Below are 27,027 nucleotides of genomic sequence, written 5' to 3'. Positions count from 1 at the left end.
CTCTTCTTCACCAGGCTATTGCCTTTTTTTTTTTTTTTTTTTTTTTTTTGAGATGGAGTCTCACTCTGTCACACAGGCTGGAGTGCAGTGGCGCGATCTTGGCTCACTTCAACCTTCGCCTAGCAGGCTCAAGCGATTCTCCTGCCTCAGCCTCCCAAGTAGCTGGGATTACAGGCATCCACCACAACGCCCGGCTAATTTTTTATATTTTTTGGTAGAGATGGGGGTTTCACCATGTTGGCCAGGCTGGTCTCGAACTCCTGACCTCAGGTGATCCACCGGCCTTGGCCTCCACAGTGCTGGAATTACAGGTGTGAGCCACCGCACCCAGCCTATCATCTCCTATTTCTTTAAAAATAAGCTTAGGCCAGGGGCATTTCCCACTAGACCATGAGTTCCTTGATGGCAAGTATGATGGCTGTTGGCTGTAGAGGCTGAGTGACTAGCATCATGTCAATTAGTACTGAGTCTAGCACATATGGAGTCTCCTCAAGCATTTGTTGAAATAGTTCATTCATGTGGTCGGTTTCAGAGCTAGGGCCTGGCAGCATTGTGCAAGGGAAAACCCAGATGAAGAGACGGGAGACTTAGCTTCTGGTCAAAGGTCTCCCTCTAACTAGCCATGGAGCCTTGAGCAAGACACCTCACCTCTCTGGGCCTCAGTTTTCTCATCCGTAGAACAAGAGTATAGAATCAGATATTCTAAGTCTCTCCAGTTCACTAGGGTTGCCCCATCCCTCTTCGGAAGCCCTGTGGGCCTGCTGTCATGGGCCAAGCCAGGTGCCCACAGTTTTGTGGTTCTATTTTTGTACCTGGCTCACAACTGGGGAAGGGAGGACAGAGGAACCCAGTGAGGATCTTTGGGGCCAGTTTTATCAAACAGGAGCCATTCCAAAGGAAGAAGAATTAACCTGACCATGTTCGCAGTTTACAGGAGACGTATGAGGCCAAAAGAAATGAGTTCCTAGGGGAACTCCAGAAAAAAGAAGAGGAGATGAGACAGATGTTCGTCCAGAGAGTCAAAGAGAAAGAAGCAGAGCTCAAAGAGGCAGAGAAAGAGGTAAATGTGAGCCTGGTGATTATTAAAATGTCAAGAAACAACAGCTGCTGGTCAGGCTGTGGAAAAATAGGAACGCTTTTACACTGTTGGTGTGAATGTAGATTACTTCAACCATTGTGGAAGACAGTGTGGTGATTCCTCAAAGACCTAGAATCAGAAATACCATTCGACCCAGCAATCCTATAGATCATTTTATTATAAAGATACATGCACACATATGTTCACTGCAATACTATTCACAATAGGAAAGACATGGACTCAACCCAAATGCCCATCAATGATAGACTGGGTAAAGAAAATGTGGTACATATACACCATGGAATACTATAGAGCCATGAAAAGGAATGAGAGGATGTTCTTTACAGGGATGTGAATGGAGCTGGGAGCCATTATCCTCAGCAAACTAACACAGGAACAGAAATCCAAACATCGGGCTGGGCATTGTGGCTCACGCCTGTAATCCCAACACTTTGGAAGGCCGAGGTGGTTGGATCACCTGAAGTCAGGAGTTCGAGAACAGCCTGACCAACATGGTGAAACCCTGTCTCTACTAAAAATACAACAATTAGTGGAGTGTGGCGGCACATGCCTATAGTCCCAGCTACTTGGGAGGATGAGGCAGGAGAATCACTTGAATCTGGGAGGCGGAGGTTACAGTAAGCTGAGATCGTGCCACTGCACTCCAGCCTGGGTGACAGAGCAAGACTCTATCTCAAAAAGAAAAAAAAGAAAGGAAACACTTAATTACTTCACAAATCTCTTCCACATTTAACCTGTCGCACTCTCAAGGGTTCTCACCAAAGCCCATGACAAGGGCATTGGTTTGTTTTTTTTTTTTTTTTTTTTTTTTCCAGTTTCACTTAAAAAGAAAAAAAAAGTCAGACAGGTGCCTTGGCTCAGGTCTGTAATCCCAGCACTTTGGGAGGCTAAAGCGGGTGGATTGCTTGAGCCCAGGAGTTCAAGACCAGCCTGGGCAACATACTGAGGCTCCGTCTCTATTAAAAATACAAAAAATTGGCCGGGCGCGGTTGCTCACACCTGTAATCCCAGCACTTTGGGAGGCCGAGGTGGGCGGATCACGAGTTCAGGAGTTCGAGGCCAGCCTGGCTAATATGGTGAAACCCCGTCTCTACTAAAATTACAAAAAATTAGCCAGGTATGGTGGTACACACCTGTAGTCCCAGCTACTTGGGAGGCTGAGGCAGAAGAATTGCTTGAACCCAGGAGGTGGAGGTTGCAGTGAGCCGAGATTGTGCCACTGGACTCCAGCCTGGGCGACAGAGTGAGACTCCATCTCAAAAAATAATAATAATAAAAATAAAAAAGTACAAATACAAAAAATTAGCCAGGCATGGTGGCATGTGCCTGTAGTCCCAGCTACCCAGGAAGCTAAGGTGGGAGGAATGCTTGAGCCAAGAGATCAAGGCCACTGCACTCCAGCCTGCGTGACAAAGTGAGACTGTCTCAATAAAAAAAAAGAAAAAGAAAAAAAGATGTCACCCATCACTTCTAGGAGAATTGAGGGGATCTCAAAGACAAATTAATAAAAGTACAACAAACAAAAGCCAGGTTAAGGCAACTGATAGGCAGCCCTAGTGACTAAGAGATGCTTTAGGCCAGTTGCGGTGGCTCACGCCTGTAATCCCAGCACTTTGGGAGGCCGAGGCAGGCGGATCACGAGGTCAGGAGATCGAGACCATCCTGGCTAACTTGGTGAAACCCTGTCTCTATTAAAAATACAAAAAAAATTAGCCAGGAGTGGTAGCATGCGCCTGTAGTCCCAGCTACTCGGGAGGCTGAGGCAGGAGAATCACTTGAACCCGGGAGGCGGAGGTTGCAGCCGAGATCGTGCCACTGCACTCCAGCCTGGGCGACAGAGCAATACTCTGTCTCAAAAAAAAAAAAAAAAAAAGAAAGAAAGAAAGAAAAAAGAAAAGAGCTGGTTTATACAGCAAGTCTATCACTCACCTACCTAAGTGACAGTGTCAAATACCCCCAGGACCCAGAGAACCAACTTTCTTCATGGTATGCTGCAAGTGCTACAGAATCCTAAACTCTTTTCCGAATCCATGAAAGAAAGTGCAATTCAGCTTGCTCTGCTCTTACTATTCAGGGTAGTTTATTGCATTTTAGTTTGTGACTGTCTGTGCCTCTTGTTCTTTGATCCACCTACCACAATGGCATAGCAGAATATTCTTTTTTTTTTTTTTTCCCGAGACAGAGTCTCGCTCTGTTGCCCAGGCTGGAGTACAGTGGTGCGATCTTGGCTCATTGCAAGCTCCGCCTCCCAGGTTCAAGCGATTCTCCTGCCTCAGCCTCCCGAGTAGCTGGGATTATAGGCACGCGTCACCACGCCCAGCTGATTTTTGTACTTTTAGTAGAGACGAGGTTTCATCATGTTGGGCAGGCTGGTCTAGAACGCCTGACTTCGTACCACCCACCTTGGCTGGGATTGAGCTGACTACCAGGATTACAGCACTCCCAAAGTGCTGGTACTACAGGCATGAGCCACTGTGCCTGGCCCAGAATATTCTTCTTGTTCTTTGGGTTTCTGGTTCTATTCAGGACTAATGAAGCCTCCCTTTAGTTAAGGCTGAGGTGTCTGTACTCATTCCATGTCATAAAATCCTTTTTATTTCCTTCCATGCCCAAAGCCAAGCATTTCCATTGACTGACTTTCCCATTACTGAAGTTTTCTCTGTGATCCGTGGTGATCCTTCCTGATTGTGGGGTTAAGAAAAGACAGGGGTTCCTTACACATAAGAGGTCCCGTTATATAATGCTCTAAATACTGGGTTGACCATAGTCAAATTCCTTACTTCTTAGACCTTCTGTTTCCTCATAAAATAGAGATAATAAAGAACCTACCTCACAGGAATGTGGTAACAATTAAATAAGTTAATATACATAAAGGGCTTATAAAAGTTAGTGCTTAGCCTATAATAATTTCTCAGTAAATTTTTTTTTTTTTGAGACGGAGTCTTGCTGTGTTGCCCAGGCTGGAGTGCAGTGGTATGGTCTCGGCTTAGTACAACCTCTGCCTCCCAGGTTCAGGTGATTCTCCTCCCTCAGCCTGCTGAGTAGCTGGGACTACAGGCACATGCCACAATGCCTGGCTAATTCTCGTATTTTTAGTAGAGACGGGGTTTCCCCATGTTGGCCAGGCTGGTGTTGAACACCTGACCTCAAGTAATCTGCCCACCTCGGCCTCCCAAAGTGCTGGGATTACAGGCCTGAGCCCGGCCAGCACTCAGTAAATGTTATATTATTATCATTGATGTTATTATTGAACATGTATGGTAACTATGGGGACTCTTTTTAACAAAATGTCTGACTAAACACAATGCAGTGTTCCTTTACCATATTCAGGAGCAGAGACTTGGAGATAAAATGACAGGAGGAGAGAATGATCCAGAGCATGGTGCCTTTGGTGCCATCATGGCAATCCCTGACAGAAATGCCCCCTGAGGTTCCAGGGTCCTGCAGGGTCACAGCCCTACTGGTCCCCACCCATCTGGGCTTGGCCAGGCTGGGGACTGCTCACAGGGGACTCTCTCCAATCTCCCTGTGCTTCCCTGCCAGCTGCACGAGAAGTTTGACCGTCTGAAGAAACTGCACCAGGACGAGAAGAAGAAACTGGAGGATAAGAAGAAATCCCTGGATGATGAAGTGAATGCTTTCAAGCAAAGAAAGACAGCAGCCGAGCTGCTCCAGTCCCAGGGCTCCCAGGCTGGAGGCTCACAGACTCTGAAGAGAGACAAAGAGAAGAAAAAGTAAGTAGCAGTCTGCTCTCGGGTGGTGCCTTCTCTTTCCTGCTGCTCATCCTCCCGGGGCAGGACGTGGCACCTGAAGGGGCTGAGGACTGGTGACCAGAGGTGAGCTGCGGGCTGTCAGACTGGTTGAGGTACCTATAACTGGTCCCAGCATCCCTGTGGGACCTTTTGATTCCCTGAGCTTGGGGAGTTGAGAATAGGGGAGGGGTGTGGTCCCAGAGGCCCAGCCCATCTGTCCAGCTTGCTCAGGAAAGCCCTGCAAACTCAAGGTCCATGGGAGAGGAAGGGAAAAGAGGAAAAGCAAAGAGAGAGTGAGAGAGCAGAAGGGAGGAAAAAAATTAGAGGTGCAGCAATATAAGAGAGGAACAAGGCCTCTCAATATAAGAGAGGAACAAGGTGGCTCACGCCTGTAATCCCAGCAGTTTGGGAGGCCAAGGCAGGAGGAACACTTGAGGTCAGGAGTTCGAGACCAGCCTGGCCTATATGGCAAGACCCCATCTCTACTTTAAAAAAAAAAAAAATAGGCTGGGCGCAGTGGCTCATGCCTATAATCCCAGCACTTTGGGAGGCCGAGGCGGGTGGATCACGAGGTCGGGAGATCAAGACAATCCTGGTTAACATGGTGAAACCCCATCTCTACTAAAAATACAAAAAAATTAGCTGGGTTTGGTGGTGGGCGCCTGTAATTCCAGCTACTTGGGAGGCTGAGGCAGGAGAATGGCATGAACCCGGGAGGTGGAGCTTGCAGTGAGCCAAGATCGCGCCACTGCACTCCAGCCTGGGCTACAGAGCGAGACTCCATCTCAAAAAATAAAAAATAAAAAAAAAAGAGTTAGAGACCAGCCTGACCAACATGGTGAAACCCTGTCTCTACTAAAACCACAAAAATTAGCCAGGCGTGGTGGCGTGAGCTTGTAATCCCAGCTACTCAGGAGGCTGAGGCAGGAGAATCACTTGAACCCAGGAGGCGGAGGTTGCAGTGAGTTGAGATCATACCACTGCCCTCCAGGTTGGGCGACAGAGCGAGACTCCATCTAAAAAAATAAAAATAAAAATACAGAAATTAGCTGGGTGTGGTGATGCACACCTATAGTCCCAACTACTCAGGAGGCTGAGGCAGGCGGATCACTTGAACCTGGGAGGTGTAGGTTACAGTGAGCCGAGATCACACCACGGCACTCCAGCCTGGACAATGGAGTGAGACTCCATCTGAAAAAAAAAAAATAGAAAAGAAAGAGAGGAACAAAAAGAACTGCAGATATGGTATAATCCCAGCACTTTGGGAGGCCAAGGCGGGTGGATCACTTGAGTTCAGGAGTTCGAGACCAGCCTGGCCTACATGATGAAACCTTGTCTCCACTAACAATACCAAAAATTAGCCAGGCGTGGTGGCGTGCGCCTGTAATCCCAGCTACTTGGGAGGCTGTGCAGGAGAATTGCCTGAACCGAGGAGGCGGAGGTTGGCAGTGAGCTAAGATCGCACCACTGCACTCCAGCCTGGGCAACAGATTGAGACTCTGTCTCGAAAAGAAAAAAAAAAGAAGTGCAGATACAGGGTAGTGGAAGAAAGAGAGAGCCTTTAGCAGAAACTCAGTGCACTCTCTCCCCACCCCTGCCCTATATCTGAGGTTGCTCATCTCTCCTTGGCCGTAGTCCCACCCTCACCCTGCCTCAGTTCTTACTCGCTGCAGCCAACAGAATTTAACTGCTGCCACTGAAGGCTGCAGCCCAGCCCTGATTTCCTACCTCTTTGTGATCCCTCCCTGCTGGCTTAGTTCTGCCCAGCCTGGGGTGCTGAGAACTTAACAGGGGAGCCCTCAGATGTCAGTGTATGCTGCATGTGCCCCATCCTCAATCTGTGGAATGATTTTAAGACTTCTCATCTCCCCTGGTATTAGAACAGTGACTCCTAGATACCATGTGGGTCAATAATCCTCACCCAACCCCAGTCTCTGCTTGCTGAAGTTATCAATTCCTCATCCTAGAACCAGAGAAAAGTATTTCAACGGGATCTAGAAAAACTCCTGTGGTGCCCTTGTGCCCTGCAGTTGTTTGTGCAGTGTGGGTTGAGATGTTCCCAGGTGGACTGTTTAGCAGTGTCTTTACTAAAGGGTACTGAGGATCCAAAAGGTGTCCATGGTCATTGCCTTCTGTTTTCAGCCATTTGTTCCTGGACTTAACTATGGGATATTTTTGCCAGAAGGAAGAAACACCTTCCTTTCCTCTGGCTTATCACTTAGGAATAACATGGTAACTTTTGCTTAACAGTAAAATACGTTATATTTGAAGGCACTCAGCTTTGCAATCCAATTACTCTTTATTCAAATGCGTAATTTAAACATCTTGGCTGGGTACAGTGGCTCACGCCTGTAATCCCAGCACTTGGGGAAGCTGAGGCAGGCAGATCACCTGAGGTCAGGAGTTTGAGACCAGCCTGGGCAACATGGCAAAACCCCGTCTCTACTAAAAATACAAAAATTAGCTGGGTGTGATGGCCCACACCTGTAGTCCCAGCTACTCAGGAGGCTAAGGCAGGAGAATCACTTGAGCCTGGGAGGTGGAGGTTGCACAGCCAAGATCGTGCCACTGCACTCCAGCCTGGGTGACAGAGTGAGACTTTGTCTAAAAAAAAAAAAAAAAAAAAACTTCACCAATTAGTCCAGAAATTTTTCTTACTGAATCTTAATACTATATGTCAAATTCACTGATGAATGAACTTTTTTGGTATTACCTGATGGATAAAGTTCAACTAGCCAGAAAAAAAGTCTCTTTGGACACACCCTGTACTGTATTAACTTATCTGTCGTGGTGTATTAGTTGCACCAGCAGGAATGAATTCCTATTTTTAAGATCAGAAAAATCTAAATTTGTCATCCAGCTATAACTGCTGCCTTCATGGTCCTGTGGTATTTGTTAACTCAGTACCTGGGGCAGTTTCATAGCCTGCTTGTGGGAGTTAGGAATTGGTTTGTTCAGGCTACATTGAAACTATAAATATTCCCTATTCAGATGTTCAGTAAAAGTTCTTCTCACATCAAGCTTTCCCCTTGTTGCCCTTACTGACTGACTTCTCCGACCCCAGGCAGGAGACCCCAAGAGGGAGATACCCCTCTCTACTCTCCAGGAATATTTGGGGTTGGTGACAGTGCTCCTTTCCAATTCTGAAATGGGTGAAAACCCTGCTGGCATGTGGCACCTCATATTAGCAATAAGGGCCTGACAGAATGACCTGTCTTCTTCCGTACTTCCAGATGCAGAAGTGGCCCTGGGTTTTGGCTTCTTATGTAATTTCATGAGCAATTGGTTAACTTCTGGAAGAGCCACCGTTAGACCTGTGCTACCCTCCTCCCATAGTCATGGTAGTGAGTTTTGAGGGCAGAAATGGTGGTAGTAGTATTTCTTCTTGAGAGATGGTGGTTGGATCTAAGAGTCACATATTCAGAATTTCCTTTAGCTGCCCCTAAAGAGATTAAGAAAGTATTGGCCAGCCGTGGTGGCTCACGCTTGTAATCCCAATACTTTGGGAGGCCAACGCAAAGGATTGCTTGAGTCTAGGAGTTTGAGATTAGCCTGGGCAACATAGTGAAGCCCCTGTCTCTACAAAAAAAAAAAATTAAACATTAGCTGGGCCTGGTGGCACTTGCGTATCATCCCAGCTACTCAGGAGGCTGAGGTGGGAGAATTGCTTGAACCTGGGAGGTTGAGGCTGCAGTGAGCCGTGATTGCACCACTGCACTCCAGTCTGGGCAACAGAGGGAGACCCTGACTTAAAAAAAAAAAAAAAAAAAAAAGTATCAGTGTTTCAGGGGTTCCTACCAGTCCACCCTTCCCACTTCCCCTTCCTGCTACTCCTAATCACCTTTGACCTCTAACCCTTCATTGTTTGTGTCAAGTCATAATATTTGATTTCTCCTCATGCTCACTCCATCTTCATCAGCTCTTACTGTTTTACAGTTAACTCTGCTGTTTGCTGCATGCTGCATGAGACCCAGGGTCCTGGTAAGCTTGATTAACTCTAAATAGAACTGGCAGTGGCTTCTAGAACATATCTCCCCCAATCCCGCACCTCCAACACAAGCATCTAATCATAGAAGAAGCTGCTTCATTGGTCTAGCTGGTTTTCTCTCGTGACTTATAATATGCAGAAATAGTCTAGTGTGGTTTCAAGTGTACATGTGGAATGCCTGCCTGCCTGATTAAAATGAGGGGTCGTTTTCAGACTTTTGCTGCTAGAACAGCTGGGTAACACAGGTGGATCCTGTGATCAGTATTTGAGGTTTCAGTGTGGGCAGTTTTTTTCTTAAAGAGCCATAATCGGGCCGGGCACTGTGGCTCACAGACCTGTAATCCCAGCACTTTCGGAGGCCGAGGAGGGCAGATCACCTGAGATCGGAAGATTGAGACCATCCCGGCTAACATGGTGAAGCCCCATCTCTACTAAAAATACAAAAAAAATTAGCCGGGCGTGGAGGCACAGGCCTGTAATCCTAGCTACTTGGGAGGCCGAGACAGGAGAATCACTTGAACCCGGGAGGCGGAGGTTGCAGTGAGCCGAGATCACGCCATTGTACTCCAGCCTGGGCAACAAGAGTGAAACTCCATCTCAAAAACAAAAGGAGCTATAACCATCATTTTCAAAATTAATTAAACCATAGTGATGAGAGAAACTTTGGGTTTCACAAGCCCTGTCCTGCAGTGTCACAGTCAGCATCAACCCTCTCCCATCTCCCTGCATCAGGTTTGAGAATGTCCAGAGTCAATGGAAACTCACTTCTCTGTTTCCTGCTGGTGGCAGTTTCTTATCTGAGGGGTTCAAGTTCTCAAATTTCCTTTGACTGTACCCCTCAAAACCATAATAAGGCTGAGAGCAGTGGCTCACGCCTATAATCCTAGCACTTTGGGAGGCCGAGGCGGGTGGATCACCTGAGGTCGGGAGTTCGAGACCAGCCTGACCAACATGGAGAAACCCTGTCTCTAGTAAAAATACAAAATTAGTCAAGCGTGGTGGGGCATGCCTGTAATCCCAGCTACTCGGGAGGCTGAGGCAGGAGAATCGCTTGAACCTGGGAGGCAGAGGTTGCGGTGAGCCAAGATCACGCAATTGCACTCCAGCCTGGGCAACAAGAGTGAAACTCCGTCTCAAAAAAACAAAACAAAAACCTATAATAAAAGTGGAGGAAAATGAAGAGATCTTAGAAATTACAGAGAATTCCTTACATTTAATCCTACAAGTACTGGCCTCATGAAAACCTCTTATAAGGAGATCAGCAGGTAAGGATTCCTCAGTGCTAGATGTTGTATTAATAAAAGTTTATAAAGTATCACATAGTTTATAGAGAGACTGAAAGCAGGGATTAAGGACCTTCTATCTCCTCTACTAGACTCAGGTAGTGGATGGAAAGGAAATACAAACATTTTTAATTTAACATAATTAGGGTTATTTCCGTTTGTTTCTTTTTTTGAGACAGAGTCTCCCTCTGTCGCCAAGGCTAGAGTGCAGTGGCACAATCCCAGCTCCCTGCAACCTCCGCCTCCTGGGTTCAAGCAATTCTCATGCCTCAGCCTCCCAAGTAGCTGGGATTATAGGCATGTGCCACTATTCCTGGCTAATTTTTGTATTTTTAGTAGAGACCAGGTTTTACCATGTTGGCCAGGCTGGTCTCAAACTCCTGACCTCAGGTGATCTGCCTACCTTGGCCTCCCAAAGTGCTGAGATTACAGGCGTGAGCCACTGCACCCAACTAAGGGTTATTTTTTTTTTTTTTTAACTTTACCATGGAAACTTTAAAACATGAGCAAAATAAGAGAGGATAATACAGTTCAGCCCAGAGCCCAGCCCCCAAACAACCATAAACGTATGCCCAGTCTTGTTTCATCAATTACCACAGACCTGCTGAATTATTATAAAGCAAAACTATATCCTTTTATCTGTGAATACTTTAGTATATATCTCCAAGAGATAACGATTCTTTAAAAAAAACCTAACCACAACCCCACCATTATCACACCTACACAATGAACAATAATTCATTAACATGAAATGTCTAGTCAGTGTTTGAAACATCCCGGTTGTCTCATAAATGCCCTTTTACATTTGGTTTGTTTGGATCGGGGAATATAAAATATAGAAAAGACTTTTCCCCACTCACCCATGTAGTTTATGATTTAAATGGAGAACCTGCTGTTAGTCACCAAACTGATTGCCGCAGCTATTGCACTGGGGACTCAGGGCAGCTGGCAAAACATCCTGCTTGGAAGCAAATCCTGAAGAGGAAGTCCATAGAGGTTTCTGCAACATAAGGCCCATGAAACCGGGCCAAAGGAAACAATCTTAAAAGAACAATGACTTGATTTACTGTCTGGCTTAACAGCAAGTCTTGGAGCCCCTGCTAGTTGATTGGAATTAAACAGCAGATTTCCATTTAGGAAGACAGTTCCTAGAATGTCTGTCCATTCCTTGCACTGTATGTAGTTCCAGTGCCTAGCGAAGTGTCTGACATGTAATAAGAACTTGGTTCATGTGTTATGTTCTTTGTTCCCCCATTTTTAATGAGGTGAGCAGGAAATATGTATTCTAGTTAATGAGATTTCAGTTAATTCAGGTTTCACGGCACATGGCTTGACACAATTGCATACAGGTTTCCCCAAGTAAATCAGTGTTAGTGGCCATTCCTAAAATGAATTCTGGCAAAACTATAATTAAAGCTACACTTTACAAGTGAGAGGCAATTGGTAAACAGCTGGAACAGCCAACCCCAACCCCAAGTAGGTTGGCTCTTCCTGGCAGGCTTCTCCCTGGCAGACCACGAAAGCAGTTCCAGACCAACTGCTTGGTCACAGGAGGCTTTGGCCCCCCCAGGATCTGAAAGCAGCAAAGGCAACCCGCCCCCTCCTCAAAGCCCTCATTCAAGGGGTGGATCACAAAGGCCACCTAGAATGCAGGCAGAGTGAGGCTTACTGTGCCTCCACATTTTGAAATTGCTTGAGGCGCTACTTATAGCTCTCTGCATTTGTAAAAGCGATTCATTTGTGACCCCCCACATAGTTGCAGATACTCTATCTCAGTCGTTATTGGTCCTTAGGAGTGCACAGTATATGGACAGTATACACACATCAAAATATATCAGCCTTCCCATGAAACCTAGAACATAGGCCATTGCAGTGTTTTTTAGGTTACTCTTCCCCTAGGAAGTAGACAAAGAATAAAAATAAGATATGAGCATTTGTATAGCTTTTATTACTTTCCAAAGTGGTTTTGTTGTTGTTGTTGTTGTTTTTGGTTTTGGGGGTTTTTTGATATGGTATCTCATTTTATACTTACAACAGGTCTGTGAGGTAGAGAAGGAATAATCCCCAGTTTGCAGGATGAGTAAATGGAGGCTGGGTGAGGTGGCTCACTCCTGTAATCCTAGCGCTTTGGGAGGCTGAGGTGGGAGGATCACTAGAGCCCAGGAGTTGGAGACCAGCCTGGGCAACATGGTGAAACCCCGTCTCTATTTTTTTGTTTTGTTTTGTTTTAAAGAGAGTTGGCCGGGCATGGTGGCTCACGCCTGTAATCCCAGCACTTTGGGAGGCCAAGGCGGGCAGATCACCTGAGGTCAGGAGTTTGAGACCAGCCTGGCCAACATGGTGAAACCCCATCTCTACTAAAAATATAAAAATTAGCTGGGCGTGGTGGCAGGTGCCTGTAATACCAGCTACTCTAGAGACTGAGGCAGGAGAATCGCTTGAACCCGGGAGGTGGAGGTTGCAGTGAGCTGAGACCACACCATTGCACTCCAGCCTGGGCAACAGACCAAGACTCCATCTCAAAAAAAAAAAAAAGAGAGAGAGAGAGTAAAGAGAGTAAATGGAGGAGCAGAGAATTTAAGGAATTTACCAAGGACCACACGGTGAGTTGGTGGCAGAACTCCTAATTTCTGATATAAATGACCATTCACCTCAGCGTGTGTATACCTTCAAAGTGTATGTATGGGAGTATATTCCCTTTGAGGAAGTGACTGTAAAACATACTCATTTATGCCCATACTTCTATCCCTGACAGATATCTAATAGTCTTTATTTAATGGGATAAATTTATTCTTCGGGTAATAAATAGGGGCTTAGATCTATAGCCAAGGAATTCTCAGGGACATTGCATGTGATAGTCTTAAATAAACAACAGCTCTGGCGCCGGGCGCAGAGGCTCGTGCCTATAATCCTAGCACTTTGGAAGGCCGAGGCAGGCGGATCACCCGAGGTCAGGAGTTCGAGACCAGCCTGGCCAACATGGTGAAACCCCATCTCTACTAAAAATACAAAATTAGACGGGCATGGTGGCGGGCGCCCGTAATCCCAGCTACTTGGGAGGCTGAGGCAGGAGAATCGCTTGATCCTGGGAGGCGGAGGTTGCAGTGAACCAAGATCGCACCATTGCACTCCAGCCTGGGTGACAGAGCAAGACTCCGTCCCAAAAGAAATAAAAATAAAAATACACAGACACACATACACACACACACACACACACACACACACACACCAGCTCTGGGCCCAGCTGTGACTCTTTTGCGGCCACAGGCAAGTCTATTGACTTCTCTTGTGTTTCTCGGTCTACTCATATGTATAATGGGGATCAGTCCTACTTGCCGTATATTTGTCACAGGAATGAAACTTACATGGAAGAGAGGTGAAAGTATTATTTAAGCACAAACCAATGATGGGTTTCCATAGTTCATGTTTTCAGTTAACTGTGGTCTGGACCCTAGAGCAGAGTTCAGCAACCAGCAACCATCCTCATATGCTCTGCAAACAGGTCTTGCCCCAGAGTACCAGTTAGCTGACTAGGACAGCTCTGAGGGCCTCCTGCTGTGAAACCTCAGCCTCCTCTGCTTTCCTTATGGGACAGGAAATGCAGTGGCTAGAGCCTGGGGCTCTATCCGGTGGCCTGAGGCCACTTAGAGATTTGCAGAAGGTATTCCTGTACAAGGTATTAGGTGGTGGTGTGGGGGGCGGGGGAGGGGAGACATTAGTCAGGACCTAGTCATTAAGAAGAGATAGGGCGGGCTCAGTGCCTCACACCAGTAATCCCGGCACTTTGGGAGGCTGAGGCGGGCGGATCACTTGAGGTCAGGAGTTCGAGACCAGCCTGGCCAACATGGTGAAACCCCGTCTCTACTGAAAATACAAAAATTAGCTGGGCATGGTGGCAAGTGCCTGTAATCCCACCTACTCAGGAGGCTGAGGCAGGAGAATCGCTTGAAGTTGGAAGATGGAGGTGGCAGTGAGCCAAGATCGCGCCACTGCACTCCAGCCTGGGTGAAAGACTGAAACTCCATCTCAAAAAAAAAAAAAAGAGATAAAATGTATTTTTGTGGTTGTTGATCATTATTTTGCTGGCTAATGCCACTGCTGCCATCATGTGGGAGTGTGTGTGGAGTGTATTAGAAAGCATGTTCCCTGGAGCCAATGCAATAAGACCTTAAGACCATCTAACATAGCTAAATTCTAATTTAGCCATTAGTCCTCATGACTTAATTTTCTTCTGACTATTTTTTTCTTTTTTTTTCTTTTTTTTTTTGGTACATTAATCTATCCATTCATTAACTCAGCTTCTCTTTTCATTTTCAGTTTGGGCTTCCTGTAGACACCCTTTTCCTGCGCAACAGAGCTGGGCCTCCCTTTCTCTAACTTCCCCCTTAACATGCCTGGGGGGCATACAGTCCAACCCAGGCCCTCTCCTCTCTTCCTGCCAAGGTTTATAGAAACCTGAGAATCTGAGGGCGATGTCTGGCCGCTGGTCAAGAAGCCAACAGTCATGTGGCTCGCAGATGCATCCTGCATCCCAGTCCCCCTCCCAGCACCCCCAGCCATCCCCCCTGTCTTCCCCCACATCTTTGCCAGAGGTGTGACATGGTCAGGGGGCCCATCTGCTACTCTTCCCCAGCAGCTCCCCTGTTCCAGTTCTGGTTGCTGTTAGTTTTCCCTGAGGTATTTGCATCCACCATGGCTGGGTAAGCACCAATAAGCACAGCTGCCCCCTTGGTCTCCTGTATCCCAGTCACTAGTCTTCCCTGGCCCACCCCACCCTCATCCTCAGGAGCCGCAGCCGCTTCTTAGAGAGTTTCAAAAGGAGAGCCTTTGGCGCCTTTTCCGTCTAACCTTTGAGTCCAGCCCTTTCCAGTTTTCCTTCACTCGAAGTAACTGCACTCAAGCTGTGCTCAAAATCTGTAAACGCATTTATTTACACCAAGCCCTTCCCATAAAACACAACTGCCGGAGAAAATAGCAGACGTTTCCCCTCTCTCTAACTCTGGGTATCCCACAGATGCAAAAGGGAGAATAAACCTACATATTATTACCAGCCTAGAGTCTTGAATGATAGCCTTACTGAGTTCTTCTTGTGAGGTATTTCAGCATCTCAGGGGTAATTTCCGGAAGGGCTCCACACTGTCCCAATAGGGTGAGGCCAGTAGCAGGAATAATAAATCCCACTTTGTAGACTGGAAAACTGAGCTGTCAAAAGAATCAAGTGTTTGGGGGTTTGCTCTGATGAGTCTTGTAGTTCATTTGGTGAACGTCATGATGATTTTTAACATGCATTTTGCATGCATCCCTCAATAAGAAGAGATGAGACTATCGGCTGGAGAGAAGAAAAGAGGTGTTACACCTTGGAAGGCCCTTAACTTGCTTTCCAATTTAAGGAGTTGAGAGTTTAAAAATATTCCAGCCCTAGTTTTTATCATGGGTCCCATCTGATAGTGGCTTTGGGAACCTCTGTGAAGTAGAGAGCCCTCCCTTGTTAGGGTTATGAGGCACAGTGGCCTTTGGTGTTTGGCCAGTGACAGTGTGAGAGAGGGAGTTGACCTGGCAATGATCTGTGGCTAACGTGCCGTCTCTCTGCCCTTCCTTTGCAGTAATCCATGGCTGTGTACTGAATAGTATTCCCCGCTACAGCTGGACTGGACTCCATTTAGCCTTTTAAGCCGAGGTTTCTATTTTAACTGACAGCTTTCCTTTGGGGTGCCAGGCAGCCAGGCCCCCCACCCCTACCCTGCCATGTACTTCAAGCTCACTTCTTTTTGAGTTCCGCAACTTGCTCCTGCCTCCCAGCCCCACTGGCACTGACCATGACCACCTTCTATTTTTTTTTTTTTTTTTTTTAGAGTTTCTTTTTTTGATCACTTACTTTCAAAGCACACAGTCAAACAAGGTTATGCCAAATTTCCAGGCCTTTTTGAAGTATTGAGAAGGGGAAGGGGATTTCTCGCTTCGATTATAGATCATAGTAGGAAGCAAAAAGAAAAAAATGAAAAGCAAACATATGCACGTACTTCCTTTTTTTTGTTGGCAAAGCAAAAGTGTAGGTTTGCTGTGTACCGTCTGGTGCTCTACTGATTGGTGAGTGACCAGAGCAAGTATAAAGGTGATGCTGCCAAAGCACAAGCCAGTTTCTTGGGAAAATTCAAGTTATGGTGGAGTATTGTTTTGAAGACCATATGCTTGGAGGTAGAAACAAACCAACAACCAAAAAAAAAAAAAAAAAAATCTGCTCAGATACTCAGCCAGTAGCTCAGAGAGATGCTGAGTTAGGCCTGTCAGGTCTCCCTGGGAAAGGCTTCGTATTTGCAACTTTGATGATTCTATGTCCAGCTTCAGAGCTGCTTTCCCAGAAATTCACGCTTAAAAAACCAACTGGTAATTACCACCCCTGACCCCGCCGCCCGGTAATTATTTGCATTACAAACCGGAGGCGCCCTCATTTGCATTTCTGTACAGATTAACTACTTAAGGCTTGAGAAGCTCTGAATACTTCGAAAGTATTAGACCCACACAGCCTTGGAGAGACCTTCAGAAACTAAAGAGGAGTTTTATATTAAGGGAGACATTTTAGTCAGTAAGACGATATAACCTAGTTACTCCGTAAGGGGAAATGAAGGCCCAGAGAAGGGAAGGGACTTGAGCAAGGTCCCAGTGCTGTTTCCAGGCAGAAGCCAGACTAATTTTCATGCCTCCTGACTCCCAATCCATTTCACAAAGGGATTCAGTCTGTTTATATACGTTCCTGGATACGAGGCCTTTTGATGTTCAGAGTAACTGAATAGTTAGTATTAGAAGACCCTCGAGGTTTTTTCCCACAGAAAAACATCTGAAGATGGATTGGGTGAGGGCTGGCAAAATGAAGGCATGCTGGGCCAGCTCCTTAACCCAGTGATGCTGCAAGGCTGGAACGGGGTCCAGGAGACTGTGTGTAACAGGTGCCCTAGGTGACCATTATAATCAGGGAAGTTTGGTAAACAAAAATCAAACCCATGAGTGAACATAAAAAGTTGATCAAGCCCATTAAAATGGGTATTTCATTGGGTGGCTTTATTCACTGTAGACAGAAAGATTTTTTCCTTCTTCAATGAAAAGGTGTTTTAATTAGTACAACTAGGCCGGGCGCGGTGGCTCAAGCCTGTAATCCCAGCACTTTGGGAGGCCGAGAGGGGCGGATCACGAGGTCAGGAGATCGAGACCATTCTGGCTAACACAGTGAAACCCCATCTCTACTAAAAAAATACAAAAAAACTAGCCAGGTGAGGTGGTGGGCGCCTGTAATCCCAGCTACTCTGGAGGCTGAGGCAGGAGAATGGCGTAAACCCAGGAGGCGGAGCTTGCAGTGAGCTGAGATCCGGCCACTGCACTCCAGCCTGGGCGACAGAGTGAGACTCCATCTCAACAACAACAACAAAAAATTAGTACAACTGTTACTATTTTAAAAAAAAATACCCTAAGTACTCTGTTTACTTCTGGTGAAACAAAACCAGTCATTAGCAATGGTCTGTGCTTTTATTTTCCCAGACTGGAGTGGCTTTTCTGAAATACACACACACACACACACACGTACACACATCCCTCACTTCTCCTAAGCCAAGAAGTTTGCTTTCCCTAGCTGCAGTGTAGATGGCTCTTGTTTTTGTTTTTATGTTTTAATCATTTGGCATTCACATGTGGCTGTTAATAATGTGCTTGTTTTTAATTAAAACAAGAAGCTTTAAACTGGTGTGTGGTGTTCTTAAAACCTTCTCAGCAGATTTCCCTGTGGTGATGGCCCAACAGTGACCCCCATTTCTAACCTGTCTTCTCAAACTATAATCTGTGCTACCTCAGTACTGCCCATTCCCCTCCCCCTGTCTTACTTTGAATGTCCTCTTTCTTTGGCTAATCTCATGTTTTCTTTCTCTTTCTCTCTCCCTCTCCAGCTTTTTTTAATCTTGTCTTCAGCAGCTGCACTAAGTCTAAAGGAGAAGACTGCCATTATAGAAGAGTTAGGGTTCCATATTGTCTCAAATCAGAAATCAACCAATTCCCTCTCCCCTCAAACTGCAAGCACACACACATACGCCACACCACCCAACAAGTGTTCATGTGTCCCTGTGTCCAGGCAAGAAGCTCTCTTCCCGACTCACATGGTATTTTAAATGGAAGTGTCTTGTCCTAACTAACAAGGCAGGAAAAGAACCATCAGAGCTGGAAAATGGACCAAATGTAACCTCAGAGAAACAACTACAGGACCACTCACCCAAGTGTAAGTGACTGGGGCAGGACACTTCAGCTGTGGGTGTGGAAGTACTGTTCTGTTCACAAGGTTTTGTTTGCGTTTTGTGTTTTTCTTTTAAACATTTCTCTGGTTCGATGGGTTGACTGTCTACGGCCACTGTTAAAATATTTCTGAATATGGAAGAGAAAGTCAAGTGACATTTTTATCTTCTTCAGCATTTACAGACCTTCTATAGATTCCAGCAAAGGGGAAAAATGTGTCCACTATCTAACACTCAGGTGGAGAAGGGAGAGAAGGGAGAGAAGGGAGGGGGTTTAAGCTTAGTGAGGGCAAAATTACTCCATTCCACCTTCTGAGACCAGTTGGGGTTTTGAGAGAGGTTTCTGCTCAACCTGGGATCTGGAGGGAGAGCTTTGATGTTGGTAAATCTGCCTTGAATTCATTGGTTTAACTTGCATCAAAATACCATGTGAGTGTGCTCATTCTCATAGATCCCTACCATCATCACCACCATTCTGCTGTTCAGTGTCTCTTGAGAGAGCCTCTTTGCATGTTTTCCAGAATCTGTGTGTGCTTTTCCTTTCTTCTCCTTTGTTCTTTTTGCTCAAAGGTGTGACCAGTCACTGCCCCTCTGGGGCTTTCATTCTCCAGGAGAAACATCCCAGAACCAGCACTGTTTAGCTTACTACCTTTCTAATGTCCATGTCAATTTTCAATAAAATTCAAAGAAATGCTGAATGGCTGTGTGGTCTGATCTTAAGTCACTGGGTGATGCGGCCCACCACGGTTTGCCTGAGGAGGAGTGGGTGGCTGCCTTCTGAATGGGTGATTTGAAGGGCTCAGGGAGGCACCGTCAGCCTATGAAATCTTCCTAGGTGGGTTGCCATCCCCTGTGCCCGCCCCCTCTAACTTTCTTCCATCTGGGCCTGAAATTCCCACCACCTGGGGTGGAGGTGTGCAGGAAGTCCTCTACTTTTTCTTTATTAGCATGGATTTAACTAAGTTGAGCTGATTATCATCTAGTATATTAGATGGAGAAAGTAGAGTGCCAGAGCCTACGGAACAAGATTCAGGTGAGTTTTAATTCTGGCAGGAAAAGAACTTTGCACCACGTGTCTTCTCTCATTTACTCCTGTGATGTGAGCATCCCCCCAAATTCATGGATATGACTATTCTTCATCACTCAAAAAGCATTCTATAGATACTAGGGAGTATTTTGTGTCCTGGGTCTACTAGAGAGCGGAGCCTCCCATCCTCCCAAGCATTAAAGTGGGCAAGAGAGAGAGTTGTCACTTTAAAGAACTCTGGTGGCCCTTAGGAAAACAAACTTTCCTCAACTTTGCTTGCCTAAGGGCCAGGGTGCGGACATCAGGGCACGCATCCTTTCCTTACGGAGGCCTGGAGGCTTCAGAAAGTACCCACGTATATTCCACGTATATAGGCCTGGCTCTGCGTATATAGGCCTGGCTCTCTGCAGCTCACACACTAGGGGACAACCGAGTGAGACAATACGTCTGTGACGTTTGTGATGTCACTGAGCAGAGGCAGGCACTGAGGTGTTATGGAAAATTACAAGCCCTGGAGTCCTACAGACTTGAGAGCTGTGGGCAAGACGGGCAGATCACCTGAGGTCAGGAGTTCGAAACCAGCCTGACCGACCTAGAGAAACCCCGTCTCCACTAAAAATACAAAATTAGCTGGGTGTGGTAGTGCACGCCGGTAATCCCAGCTACTTTGGAGGATGAGGCAGGAGAATCGCTTGAACCCGGGAGGCGGAGGTTGCCGTGAGCTGAAATCGCGCCATTGCACTCCAGCCTGGGCGACAGAGTGAGACTCCGTCTCAAAAATAAATAAATAAAATAAAAATTTAATAAAACGTCTCCGGAAAAGGAGGACATCAGTGATTGCCTTACCATGGTCATTGTGAAGGCTTCCTGAGCTAATGTAAGTTAAAGACCTGGGCGTTCAGTCAATGGGCTCCCTTGTTAAGGACTGAGTTTTCCCTGTACTAGAAAGTACTCATCTGGCAGGGCGTGGTGGCTCACGCCTGTAATCCTAGCGCTTTGGAAGGCCAAGGCGGGTGGATCACTTGAGGCCAGGAGTTCGAGACCAGCCTGGCCAACATGGCGAAACCCTGTCTCTACTAAAAATACAAAAATTAGCCAGGGGTGGTGGCACATACCTGTAATCCTAGCTGCTGGGGAAGCTGGGGCAGGAGAATTGCTTGAACCTGGAAGGCGGAGGTTGCAGTGAGCCAAGATTGTGCCATTGCACTCCAACCTGGGCAACAGAGCAAAACTCTGTCTCAAAAAGAAAAAAAAAAAAAAAAAGAAAGTACTCACCTTAGAGTCCTATAATCCAGAGTTTCTCAACCACAGTACTATGGACATTTGGGACCAGACATCTGGAGAGCTGTCATGTGCATTAAAGAATATTTAGGGTTGGGCGCGGTGGCTCACGCTTGTAATCCCAGCACTTTGGGAGGCTGAGGTGGGTGGATCACCAGGTCAGGAGTTCGAGACCAGCCTGACCAAGAAGGTGAACCCCTGTCTCTACTAAAAATACAAAAATTAGCTGGGTGTGGTGGCACGTGCCTGTAATTCCAGCTACTCAGGAGGCTGAGGCAGGAGAATTGCTTGACCCCGGGAAGCGGAGGTTGCAGTGAGCCAACATCACGCCACTGCACTCCAGCCTGGGCCACAGAGCGAGACTCCATCTCAAAAAAAAAAAAAAAAAAAAGAATATTTAGCACCATCCCTGGCTTCTACTAACTAGATATCAGTAGGATGCCCTCCCCACCCTCCACAGTTGTGACAACCAGAAATGTTTCCAAGCATTGCCAAAATATTCCCTGTGCACAATCGCCCCATGTGGACAACCATCACTTTAGGTCAGGAGTGAGCAAACTTTTTTTTTTTTTCCTTGAGACTGGATCTCACTGTGTTGCTCAGGCTGGAACGTGGTAGTGCAATCACAGCTTACTGCAGCCTCGAAATCCTGAGCTCAGGCGATCCTCCCACCTCAGCCTCCTGAGTATCTGGGACTACAGGCTCGTGCCACCACGCCCAGATTATTTTTAATTTTTTTTTTGGAGGGGGTGAGTAGAGACTGGGGTCTGGCTGTTGCTCAGTCTGGTCTTAAACTCCTGGGCTCAAGTGATCCTTCCACCGCGGCCCCCCAAAGAGCTGGGATTATAGGCGTGAGCCACCGTGCCCAGCTGCAAACTTCTGTAAAGCGCCAGCTGATAAATGTTTTAGGCTTTGCAGGCCATATGATCTCTGCAACTATTCAACTGTTACTGTAGCACAAAAGCAGCCATAGATAATATGTAAGAGGTTGAGCATGGCTGTGCTCACTAAAACTTCACTTACGGATGCATGATTTGAATTTCACATATCCTGAATTATTCTTTTTATTTTTATTTTATTTTATTTTATTTTTGGAGACAGGGTCTCACTCTTCATCCAGGCTGGAGTGCAGTGGCATAGTCATAGCTCATTGCAGCCTCGAGCTCCTGGGCCCAAGCAATCCTCTTGCCTCAGCCTCCCAAGTAGCTGGGACTACAGGAGCGCGCCCCAACGCCCCGCTAATTCTTCTATCTTTTGTAGACAGGTTTCCTCATGTTGCCCAGGCTGGTCTCGAACTTTTGAGCTCAAGCGATTCACCCACCTCGGCCTCCCAAACTGCTGGGATTATAGTCGTGAGCCACTGCACCCAGCAATTTTTTCCCAGCCATTAAGAAACGTAACCAAAACTAGCCTGGTGTTGCGGGCCTGTAGTCTCTGGCCCGCCACCACACCCGGCTAATTTTTGTATTATTAGTAGAGACGGATTTTGCCATGTTGGCCAGGCTAGTCTCTAACCCCTGACCTCAAATGATCCTCCCGCCTCGGCCTCCCAAAGTGCTGGGATTACAGGGGTGAGCCACTGCGCCCGGGCTTAATTAAATCTTTTTCATGAGATCTAGTTAGATGCTGCCCTTGCGGAACTTGCAGACTGGCCCCTTGTATCTACTCAACCATGTTTGCCAACACTTCCCAATATTCGTTCTCTGTCCAGTCTATTCCATCTCTGCACAAACCTCTCCCTGAGTTACACAAACTGTTCATTGACTCTGTCTGAAATATCCTCTACTGATTTAAATCCTACCTTCAAGGCTCAGGTCCTACTTTGAAGACTTCCTTGATCTCATCCGCCTATCCTGATTCCTGATCTCTTCTCCATTTTCAAACTTCCCAGTTGAACCTTTTTTTTTTTTTTTTTTTTTTTTTTTTTTTAACACTGTCTCACTCCATCGCCCAGGCTGGAATGCAGTGGCATGATCACGGCTCACTGCCACCACTACCTCCTGGGCTCAAGCGATCCTCCCACCTCAACCTCCTGAGTAGCTAAGACTACAAGTGCGCACCACCACACTCAGCTATGTTTTGTATTTTTTTGTAGAGACAAGATTTCGCCAAATTGCCAGGCTGGTCTCCAACTCCTGAGCTCAAGAGATCCACCCACCTCGGCCTCCCATGGTGCTGAGATTATAGGCATGAGCCACCGAGTCCGGCCCCTAGTTGAATTTACATAATCTTCTCTGCTGCTTATTGGGGGACTTCCCTCCTCAAGAGATGTTAAACTTCATAAGAGTAGGGGCATCATTTATAAGCTCTCCAGAGGTCCCAGTAAAGTGTGACCTCAAGATAAGTGATTAAGAGGTAGCTAGAGGCTGGGCATGGTTGTTCACACCTGTAATGCCAGCACTTTGGGAAGCTGAGGCAGGCGGATCACTTGAGGTCACAAGTTCAAGACCAGCCTGGCCAACACAGTGAAAACCCGTCTCTTCTAAAAACACAAAAAATCAGCCAGGTGTGGTGGCACACGCCTGTAGTCCCGGCTACTTGGGAGGCTGAAGCAGGAGAATCGCTTGAACCCAGGAGGTGGAGGCTGCAGTGAGTTGAGATTGTGCAACCGCACTAGATTTATATTCTTCACCAATGTCGGGAGCTATCGCACTTTTTTTTTTTTTTTGAGATGGAGTCACGCTGTGTCGCCCAGGATGGAGTGCAGTGGCACTATCTCTCATTGCAGCCTCTGCCTCTCAGGTTCAAGTGATTCTTCTGCCTCAGCCTCCCGAGTAGCCAGGACTACAGGCAAGCGCCAACATACCCAGCTAATTTTTGTATTTTTAGTAGAGACGGGTTTCACCATGTTGGCCAGGATGGTCTTGGTCTCTTGACCTCGTGATCTGCCCACCTTGGCCTCCCAAAATGCTAGGATTGCAGGCGTGAACCACCGCGCCTGACCCACTATTGCACTTTTCAAACAATACATTTTGAAATTAAATTACAAGAATAGTACAACCTGGTTGGGCATGGTAGCTCACGCCTGTAATCCCAGCACTTTGGGAGGCCGAGGCAGGAGGATCACCTGAGGTCAGGAGTTCGACTAACATGGAGAAACCCTGTCTCTACTAAAAATACAAAATTAGCCAGGCGTGGTGGCGCATGCCTATAATCTCAGCTACTCAGGAGGCTGAGGCAGGAGAATCGCTTGAACCCAGGAGGCAGAGGTTACGGTGAGCTGAGATCACGCCATTGCACTCCAGCCTGGGCATCAAGAGTGAAACTGTCTCAAAAAAAAAAGAATAGTGCAGCATATACTCGCATACTCTTGACCCAAATTCACCAGTTGATAACATTTTGCCCTATTGCTTTATCATTTTTGTGCCCCATATATATGTATCTACACCATATATACAGATAATATTTTCTTACATAACCACAGACAGTTATCAACTTTGGTAAATTTCACATTCTAACACTAATCTATCAAACAATATCCTTTATACCATTTTTTTTCTTGCAGTACAGGATCTAGTCTATGTTTATGCATTGTACCCTGTCTTTTTACTCTCCTTTCGTTTGGAATAGCCCTTCTTTGTCTTTCATGACATTGATATTTTTGAAGTCCTATTTTTAAAATAGGATGTTCTCATTTTGGGTCAAGGTGTTGCCCAATTTCTCCAGGATATAATTACTTTTTTTTTTTTTTTATTGCTACTAATAAACAATCTTTGGAGAGAAACTGTTAAATTCCTGGAAATATCTTACTCATCAAAAATTTATCCTTGGATTGAGCATCTATTGATAATGTTTGCCTGGACCAATCTATATAAAATGATGATTTTCCAACTCCAGCACTCCCTCCATATTTACCAGTCAGCACATGGTATTCGACTGAAAGCAAAGCCCCTCCCTGCAAAGGCCCTCCCTTGTCTCTCATTTATTTATCTATTTGGTATCACTGTGGACTTATGGCTCCCTAGTTTTCAATGGTTTATAATTCATTACTGTCTTTAATAATATTGGTGCTCACATTACTCAGAATTGGCCAGTGAGAACTCCTAGTTACGCTTTCAGTCCGTTAGTAAACATTCCTCAAGAGCACATGGTGGTGCAGAATTCTCGGGTCAAGAACTTTCAGTGATCTGATTTTGGGGATAGTTTATGGGAGTGGTGCTGCATCAGGTTTCAAGTTTCTGTCTTTCCATTACATACCGACTCCCCCTATAGGCAAAAGCAGGGAAGGAAGCTCAAAGCAGTCAAAATGGGGGTTTATGTGTCTTAAGACAGTGATCAGGGCTGGGCACGGTGGCTCACACCTGTAATCCCAGCACTTTGGGAGGCCGAGGCGAGTGGATCACGAGGTCAGGAGTTCAAGACCAGCCTGGCCAAGATGGTGACACCCCTGTCTCTACTAAAAATACAAAAATTAGCAGGGTGTGGTGACGAGAGCCTGTAATCCCAGCTACCGGGGAGGCTGAGGCAGAGAACTGCTTGAACCCGGGAGGCGGAGGTTGTAGCAAGTTGGGATCATACCACTGCACTCCAGCCACTGCATTCCAACCACTGCACTCCAGCCTGGGCAACCGTGGAATAGAGGAGACTCCGTCTCAAAAAAAAAAAAAGAAAGAAAAAAGAAAAAAAAAAAAAGCAGTGACAGACACCTGCAATAGAGGGGAAGAGGATGGATGATTACAGGAGGTGTCTGGATTATTTTTGTTTTTGTTTTCTTTTTTGAGATGGAGTCTTGCTCTGTTGCCCGGGCTGGAATGCAGTGGCACAATCTCAGCTCACTGCAACCTCCACCTCCCAGGTTCAAGCAATTCTCCTGCCTCAGCCTCCTGAGTAGCTGGGACTACAGGCATATGCCACCATGCCCGGATAATTTTTGTATTTTTAGTAGAGATGGGGTTTCACCATGTTGGCCAGGTTGGTCTCAAACTCTTGACCTCAAGTGACCTGCCCGCCTCGGCCTCCCAAAGTGCTGGGATTACAGGCGTGAGCCACCATGCCCGGCCTTCTGGCTTGTTTAGGATTGTAATGGCGACCTTTATTATCTACACCTACACGTCTCTTCAACTAATGTATTTCTGCTCAGGGGTTTCAACTCCTGCTTACTGAGAAACCATCTGTAGCTGTGAGAAAGGAATGGGCTAAAATAGATTGGCTGATGGATTTTTTGTAATCAGAAGGATACCAGGGAGAGAAGGACATGGAGAATCCTGGAAATTTGTGTTCCATGGATGAAACTGCTTATTCCTTAGTGGGATTTACAAATGGAATCCTATTATGGTTGTTCCAGAGCAGATGGCCTCTTACATCAGTTCCAACACCTTTTATTTTGTAATCCAAGTTCAGAAGTCAGATTACAATTATTTGTTTCTATATAATGGAAACGTTTTAATTCAGGCTGAGAGGAAGTAATTTATCTTTTCACAGATTGTTTTCTAGGAAAGATGTATATTTATTACAGTGCTGATTTTGGTGAAAGTTGGCAACTTAGGCTGTGTCTTAGTCCATTTATACTGCTATAACAAGATACTGAGACTTGAGACTTATAAAGAATATACATTTATTTCTCAGAGTTCCAGAACCTGGGAAATCCAAGATTAAGGCACCAGAAGGTTCAGTTGTCTGGTGGGGGCAGCTCTCTGCTCTCTGCTTCCAGGATGGTGCCTTGTTGCTGCATCTTCCAGCAACAAGGGGAGAAGAGTGTTATATCCTCACATGGCAGAAGGCAAAGGGCGAGTGACCAAACACTGTGTAAAGCCTCTTTCATCAGGGCCTTAATCCCATTCCTGAGGGAGGAGCTCTCATGGCTTAATGACCTCTCAAAGGCCCCACCTTTTAATACCATCACATTAGCCATTAAGTTTCAACGCTTGAATTTTGAAGAGGACACACTCAAACCATAGCAGGCTGAATTTAATCTAATTATAAAATAACAAATCAGCTTAAAATGTAGGCTCCAAGGAAATGATTTTCACTAGGTTAGGACAAAAGGAAGAGCTTCATTCATTTATGCATTTAATTCAACAAATATATCTGGAGGACCTACACGATCAAGGTGTAGGTGCTAAGAGCAAGACAGATGAGTTCCCTGCTTTCATGTAGCTGACATTCCAGTGGAATACAGCAAGAATACGAAAAGGAAAGAAAGTGGTTTTTCTCTGTTGTCCTGGAATTGATTACAAGCTGGGTGGGGAGAAATAGCCCTATATAAAACTAAATGTGCCACCAGCAGTAGGACCACCGGATGAGGTGGCTTTGACTCAGTGCCCTCTTTAACTCTCTAATGACATATTTCTAACTATATGACACCTTATGCGTAGGGGTGTATTGGAC

At 46.1% G+C, this 27,027-nt stretch overlaps 1 protein-coding gene and 1 long non-coding RNA gene across 20 annotated transcripts in view; one reads left to right on the top strand and one right to left on the bottom strand.

The window, feature by feature from the left end:
- SEPTIN6 (septin 6) overlaps nt 1–19,090 on the top strand; it is an 81,340-nt gene extending 62,250 nt beyond the window's left edge. For 2 of the 19 annotated variants that reach the window (XM_077987445.1, XM_015128088.3), the window contains exons 8-10: nt 928–1,060; nt 4,643–4,833; nt 15,726–17,850. In XM_077987445.1, the coding sequence (XP_077843571.1) occupies nt 928–1,060; nt 4,643–4,833; nt 15,726–15,750 (349 nt within the window). In that variant the 3' untranslated portion in view covers nt 15,751–17,850. 19 annotated transcript variants of the gene reach the window in all.
- On the bottom strand, nt 5,600–8,627 carry LOC144338808 (uncharacterized). Its single transcript, XR_013413196.1, has 2 exons — nt 7,199–8,627; nt 5,600–6,767 (listed from the first exon to the last, which is right to left on the bottom strand). It is a non-coding gene; the product is annotated as an uncharacterized LOC144338808 (long non-coding RNA).
- Nucleotides 19,091–27,027: the final 7,937 nt, after the last annotated feature.

This window comes from Macaca mulatta, chromosome X (genome assembly GCF_049350105.2).
Source record: "Macaca mulatta isolate MMU2019108-1 chromosome X, T2T-MMU8v2.0, whole genome shotgun sequence".
In the NCBI taxonomy this organism is placed as follows: domain Eukaryota; kingdom Metazoa; phylum Chordata; class Mammalia; order Primates; family Cercopithecidae; genus Macaca; species Macaca mulatta.
Note: the sequence above shows the minus strand (reverse complement) of the source record. Positions and strands in the feature narration are given on the sequence as shown.